Here is a 7,525-nt window from a genome sequence, read left to right as displayed (position 1 = left end):
GATTTGGAGTACATTAACATTAAATGGAAATTTTAAAGTTATATTAAAGATAGAAAAATACCAAGGTTGTGGAAAAATATGCCTAAATTCCAAGGCAAGGAAATCATATGAAATATCATATTTTTCCCCAAAAGGATTTTATACAGTTTTGGAATTAAATATCTTTTTTTTTCCTATCTTTTTTTTTCTTTCTTTTTTTTTCTTTCTTTTTTTTTTTTTTTAATTTTAAAATCTTTAATTCTTACATGCGTTCCCAAACATGAACCCCCCTCCCACCTCCCTCCCCATAACATCTCTCTCGGTCATCCCCATGCACCAGCCCCAAGCCTGCTGTATCCTGCGTCAGACATAGACTGGCGATTCAATTCTTACATGATAGTATACATGTTAGAATGCCATTCTCCCAAATCATCCCACCCTCTCCCTCTCCCTCTGAGTCCAAAAGTCCGTTATACACATCTGTGTCTTTTTTCCCTGTCTTGCATTCAGGGTCGTCATTGCCATCTTTCTAAATTCCATATATATGTGTTAGTATACTGTATTGGTGTTTTTCTTTCTGGCTTACTTCACTCTGTATAATCGGCTCCAGTTTCATCCATCTCATCAGAACTGATTCAAATGAATTCTTTTTAACAGCTGAGTAATACTCCATTGTGTATATGTACCACTGCTTTCTTATCCATTCATCTGCTGATGGACATCTAGGTTGTTTCCATGTCCTGGCTATTATAAACAGTGCTGCGATGAACATTGGGGTACATGTGTCTCTTTCAATTCTGGTTTCCTTGGTGTGTATGCCCAGCAGTGGGATTGCTGGGTCATAAGGTAGTTCTATTTGCAATTTTTTAAGGAATCTCCACACTGTTCTCCATAGTGGCTGTACTAGTTTGCATTCCCACCAACAGTGTAGGAGGGTTCCCTTTTCTCCACACCCTCTCCAGCATTTATTGCTTGCAGATTTTTGGATCGCAGCCATTCTGACTGGTGTGAAGTGGTACCTCATTGTGGTTTTGATTTGCATTTCTCTAATAATGAGTGATGTTGAGCATCTTTTCATGTGTTTGTTAGCCATCCGTATGTCTTCTTTGGAGAAATGTCTATTTAGTTCTTTGGCCCATTTTTTGATTGGGTCATTTATTTTTCTGGAATTGAGCTGCAGAAGTTGCTTGTATATTTTTGAGATTAGTTGTTTGTCAGTTGCTTCATTTGTTATTATTTTCTCCCATTCAGAAGGCTGTCTTTTCACCTTGCTTATGTTTTCCTTTGTTGTGCAGAAGCTTTTAATTTTAATTAGATCCCATTTGTTTATTTTTGCTTTTATTTCCAGAATTCTGGGAGGTGGATCATAGAGGATCCTGCTGTGATTTATGTCTGAGAGTGTTTTGCCTATGTTCTCCTCTAGGAGTTTTATAGTTTCTGGTCTTACATTTAGATCTTTAATCCATTTTGAGTTTATTTTTGTGTGCAGTGTTAGAAAGTGATCTAGTTTCATTCTTTTACAAGTGGCTGACCAGTTTTCCCAGCACCACTTGTTAAAGAGATTGTCTTTACTCCATTGTATATTCTTGCCTCCTTTGTCAAAGATAAGGTGTCCATATGTGTGTGGATTTATCTCTGGGCTTTCTATTTTGTTCCATTGATCTATATGTCTGTCTTTGTGCCAGTACCATACTGTTTTGATGACTGTGGCTTAATGAATACTTCATAGGTTACCTGCACACAGGACTCAGTTCCCTTTCAATAGTTTCATGGCTTATATCATCTCCACCAAGAGCTTGAGGGCATACAGTCCTATGGGGAGTGCAGGAGTTTGGAGATTGACACAGCTCAGTAGTAAGACCCCTTGAATCAGCAAATAGCAACCCAGTTGCTTTCTGACAGCAATGGAATCTGGAAATCAAATCAGTTGTGTCTTTCAGCTCCGAGAGAAAACAGCTACTTGGCAAAGAAGTTATAGAGGGAATTCAAATGTCATTCAAACTGTCTGTTTTCTCTAGAGGCAATTGGATCCTTCAGTAGAAAACTTGAGGTGCTGTGTTTCTTCCACTGATAACACTTTTCTCCATTTGCTCAGAATTCTATGTTCTGGGGTCTCTTTAGTTGACATGACTGAGTCAAAGGTGGGCGTGACTTAGCTCCTCCACTCAGAAGATGTTGGACTGTGCTTTTTATTTACTGACAAAGTGAATAATAGTGCTGCTCATGTATGAACCGTCATGGAGGGAGAGACCATCATGGTACACAGGGCCAGGGAGGCAATATAAGCCTTAGGAGGTGAGTAGGATGTGTTCTTATCAATAAATCCCTTATCTGTTTACAAAGCCCTTATTCTTATTTTATACCACCTTTAAGCTCCCTCCCACTACCACCTCCAAAAGGCAAAGCAAGAATGCCTAAGAAAGTGATTAATGCCCTGTTAATGACTATGTAGAGAGAATTCAAACCTTCTGATAGTGATGGGAGCTATAGCAGACTCTGACCAAACTGGAAGAAAATCACTTTCACAAACCTAATGATCCTTTATCATCCTCAAGACTCTAGTTGAAGCAGGTCCTTTCTCCCCACATTACAGATGCGAAATTAAAGTTCAGAAAAATTAAATGGCATAGTCAAGGTCACAGACTAGGAAGGAGAGCAAGACATATATGTAACTCTTCTAACTCGTGGTTCTGATTTTCCCAGTATTTCAGTGTCCCTACAGAGGTAAGGCTTCCCTGGTTGCTTAGGTTGTAAAGAATCCACCTGTAATGCAGGCGACCCCAGTTTGATTCCTGGGTCAGGAAGATTTTCTGGAGAAGGAATAGACTACTTATTTCAGTGTTCTTGGATTTCCCTGATAGTTCAGCTGGCAAAGAATCTGCCTGCAATGTGGGACAGCTGGGTTTGATCCCTGGGTTGAGAAGATCCCCTGGAGTAGCGGATCTTGACTACCCACTCAAGTATTCTTGCCTGGAAAATTTCATGGACTACAGCCCATGAGTCCCAAAAAGTTGGATACAACTGAGTGACTTTCATTTTCACCTTCAAAGAGGTAAGGAAAATCAGATAGGTGGAACCTGTGAAAACAAGAGCAAGCACAGGAATGAGAAAGACAATTTTTCATTTCTTTATTTATTTTATCCCAAATTTCTCAGTTCATCCCAGGTGCTGGAAAATGCCACAGCATGAGAAGTGACAACCAAAGCATTTGGGGGGATCCCCCTAAGAACTTCATCCTTCTGGGTGTTTCTGACAGGCCATGGCTGGAACTCCCTCTCTTTGTGGTCCTTCTAGTGTCCTACGTGCTGGCCATGTTAGGGAACATTTCCATCATCTTGGTGTCCCGCCTGGATCCCCAGCTCCACAGCCCCATGTACATCTTCCTTGGCCACCTCTCCTTCCTGGACCTCTGCTATACCACCACCACTGTTCCTCAGATGCTGGTCAACACGGGCAGCTCCAGCAAGACCATCAGCTACAGTGGATGCACAATACAGTATGCAATTTTCCACTGGCTGGGATGCACTGAGTGTGTTGTTTTGGCGGCCATGGCCCTGGACCGCTACATGGCCATTTGCGAGCCCCTCCAATATACCATTATCATGCACCGCCCTCTCTGCCAGCAGCTAGTGGCTGTCGCCTGGCTCAGTGGCTTTGGCAACTCCCTCGTTCAAGTGGTCCTGACAGTGCAGTTGCCTTTCTGCGGGCGACAGGTGCTAAACAACTTCTTCTGTGAAGTGCCAGCCATGATCAAGCTATCATGTACTGACACAGCTGTGAATGGCACGACACTGGCGGTGCTGGTGGCCTTCTTTGTGCTCGTCCCCCTGGCTCTCATCCTTCTCTCCTATGGCTTCATTGCCCGTGCAGTGCTCAGAATTCAGTCCTCCAAGGGTCGGCACAAAGCCTTTGGGACCTGTTCTTCCCACCTGGTGGTGGTCTCCCTCTTCTACCTACCTGCCATCTACATGTACCTGCAACCTCCTTCCAGCTACTCCCAAGAGCAGGGCAAATTTATCTCCCTCTTCTATTCCATAATCACCCCCACGCTCAATCCCTTCATCTATACCCTGAGGAACAAGGATGTGAAGGGTGCTCTGAGAAGACTTCTGGCAAGGATCTGGAGGTTCTGCATAAGGTAAAGACCTGAGATGTGGTAGTTTCCATTAGTTAGAGAAAACTAGGCAGGTGTGTTGTGTGCTCAGAGTATTTTTCATTAAGGAGTCAATAACGAAACAGTGTACTTGTTTTTGAGAGAGCCCAAAATTCCCTACCCAAAGTATCTCACTTCCTGTGTTCTCACAGTATCTAAAGTCCCACCTTTCCCAAGGATCTTTAATTCTAAGAGGCTATAATTAGGAATCGTTTAAACAGAATTGATGAAAAGACGCTTGCTCCTTGGAAGAAAAGCTATGACCAAGCGAGACAGCATATTAAAAAGCAGAGACATTACTTTGCCAAGGTCTGCCTAGTCAAGGCTATCGTTTTTCCAGTAGTCATGTATGGACATGAGTGTTGGACTATAAAGAAAGCTGAATGCTGAATAATTGATGCTTTTGAACTGTGGCACTGGAGAAGACTTGAGAGTCCCAGGGTCTGCAAGGAGATCCAACCAGTCAATCAAGCCTAAAGAAAATCAGTCCAGAATATTCATTGGAAGGGCTGATGTTGAATCTGAAATTCCTATATTTTGGCCATCTGATGCAAAGAATTGACTCATTTGAAAAGACCCTGATGCTGAGAAAGATTGAAGATGGGAGGAGAAGGGGGCAACAGACGATGAGATGGTTGGATGGCATCACTGACTCAGTGGACATGAGTTTGAGTAAACTCCAGGAGTTGGTGATGGACAGGGAGGCCTGGCATGCTGTGTCCATGGGGTCACAAAGAGTGGGACACGACTGAGCGACTAAACTGAACTGAACTGAATTGATGTCCAGTAAGTGTCAAATTATTTAGCTTCTAATTTCCTGATCTTTTCCCTTTTTCATGTTCCTGTTTTTCTTCTGCTTCTCCCATTTGTCTCTTTCTAAACTTTCTTCCTTTTCCCATTACTTCTAAGCATAAGTAAGGTGAAACTAAGCCAATCTTATACTACTTATAAGAAATTTATGCTCTTCTTCATTTATTTAAATCTTCATAAATTATATGTGCCTTTGAAAAATTTCCAAAACTGAAGTAGATTGTTTCCTTATTCCTGTCTTAAATGGTGCTTTTTTCGAGCTAAAGTTTTTTCTATAGAAAGTTTTTCCACCATTGACTGAGAACTAGTACAAGCATATGTATTGTGAATATATAAGACTCTATATTGGTTCTACGACCAACAAAAAAAAAAAAATGGCATAATCTCTTTTCCAAAAAAGGGAATGCACTCTAATTGAGAACACAGGATATAAATACATCATAATTAATGACAATAAAAATTTTAAATAACAAGTTCAAGTTTATTGCAATAGCTAGTATTTGTAGAAGACTTCCAAAATGTAAGAACTAGATTAGGTGTATTTACACAGACCATTTTGTTTAATCCGCAAATAACTTTATAATATAATCACCATTATGATTCTTCATTGTCATAAAATAAATTGATTATTAGAGAGGTTGCAATAGCTTGGCCAATGTCTTTCCAGTAAATGAAAGAACTGAGACCAGAACTAAACCAGAACTGTGTGGGCCACTTCTCTTAGTAGTAGAACAGATGATAATGTTAGAACTTTATATTTTGTTTTTTCCTGTTCTAGATTTATTTAAATTTAATTTATTCATTTTTATCCCTCTACCATGCATATGCCAAATATGCAAGCATAAGAAATAATGTATAACAATAGTAATATAAATAATGTATAAAAATTAGGAAAAAGCAAAATTGAAGAAGTCCTTCTACAGTAACGACAAAAAAAGGAATATGAATCACAAAGCTAAAGCATTTGATCTAAGAGGAGTGAAAAAGTGAAAAAATCATGACTATTCCTGGTACCAAGATGACAAAGGATTTTTTTCCCCCTGGATGACCATATATCAGCCACTGGGTAATTGTGAACATACATAATGATGCATGAGAGCTTACTCTTCTCATTTTTCCTAATAACACAGATCCAATTCAACAAAGCAGTGTGACATGGAGGAAAGTCAATCCACACATATAGCTATGAAATGAACTGACCTAATTCTAGAACAAATTGACAGTATTAAGTTTCTCAAAAAAGATGCTAGATTAAAGATGATCTCAAAGTCTTTTCTATCTTGCAATGTGAGGTGAAGACTAATTTTCTTTTTAAATAAAGACTGACCTTAGTGACTTGATTGACCACTTGAATGAACTTATGGTTGCTGGGGGAAAGGTAGAGGGGGAAGGATAATTAGGGAATTTGGGATGGACATGTACACAATGCTATATTTAAAATGGATAACCAACAAAGACATAATGTATAGCACAAGGAATTCTGCTCAATGTTATGTGGCAGCCTGGATGGGAGGCGAGTTTGGGGCAGAATGGATACAAGTATGTTTGGCTGAGTCCCTTTCTTGTTCAGGCTTGAAACTATCACAACATTGTTAACTGACTATACGCAATACAAAATAAAGTTTTTTTAAAAAAATAAATAAATAAAGATAAGGTTGTAAGAAAAATCTGGCAGCTTCCAGATAATAATATTCTTTCTGGGTCCCTGAAATCCCTAGGTAAGAAGTCCAGCTACCTTAAGACATCCTTGCTAGGGAAACTGCAGGTAATTCTACTATACAAAACAAACGAGGCTTCCAGCCAGCTGTGCCACACCTGAGTGGAACCATCCTAGACCTGCCCGCTAGTTAAAGACCATCCAGTGACCTTGGTAGACATAATATGGAACAGAGGAGTCTCCCTCCTAGCTGAGCTCTGCTCAAATTCCTAACCCACAAAATGGTGAGACAGAGAAGCCTGGGGGGCTACAGTCCATAGGATTGCAAAGAATTGGACACAACAGAAGTGACTTAGCAATAAAATAGTTGTTACTCTAAGCCACTAAATTTCACCCTGGGTGGGACAGCAGAGGGCAGTGGCAGGCAGCCATAGATAACTAGAATACCAGGGACCCCTAGACTATTCAATATTAGTTATATAAAGCCACAGGTAATCATGGTGAATTTTCCAGAAGCATCAATGTTATGCAACATTTTCGGGGAAAATATTTAAATAACTCAACTAATAAGTAAATTAAAACATGTTTATATTACAATCAACTGACATGATAGATATAAAAATATAGGTAAATTTTTATAATGAAACACAAGACTCTAAATATTTTATATGCTCTTGGTGCTCTGCTTTGTTTTACAGTAAACTTCTTGAAATTCACTTTCCTCTGCCTTTGTAACTACTTTGTAGAAAAATGAGAAAAACTCATGAAAAGGAAATAATAGAATGTGTGTGTTTTTCATGTATTCTTTCAAAAATATCATTTTTCCCAACAAAGATTTGGAAATATGTTGGTTTGTACTGTGAATATAGAGAGACTCGTTAAGAGGTTCTTGGACGTAGTTGTATGTTGCCAATTAAGAGCAAAGC

The 7,525-nt window shown here is 39.6% G+C and overlaps 1 protein-coding gene across 1 annotated transcript; it reads left to right on the top strand.

The window, feature by feature from the left end:
- The first annotated feature begins 3,164 nt into the window (after nucleotides 1-3,164).
- On the top strand, nucleotides 3,165-4,121 carry LOC128051162 (olfactory receptor 2B11). Its single transcript, XM_052643656.1, has one exon. The coding sequence runs from the start codon at nucleotides 3,165-3,167 to the stop codon at nucleotides 4,119-4,121; it is 957 nt and encodes a 318-aa protein (XP_052499616.1).
- The last annotated feature ends 3,404 nt before the right edge of the window (nucleotides 4,122-7,525 follow it).

Source organism: Budorcas taxicolor, chromosome 7 (genome assembly GCF_023091745.1).
Source record: "Budorcas taxicolor isolate Tak-1 chromosome 7, Takin1.1, whole genome shotgun sequence".
Classification (NCBI taxonomy): domain Eukaryota; kingdom Metazoa; phylum Chordata; class Mammalia; order Artiodactyla; family Bovidae; genus Budorcas; species Budorcas taxicolor.
Note: the sequence above shows the minus strand (reverse complement) of the source record. Positions and strands in the feature narration are given on the sequence as shown.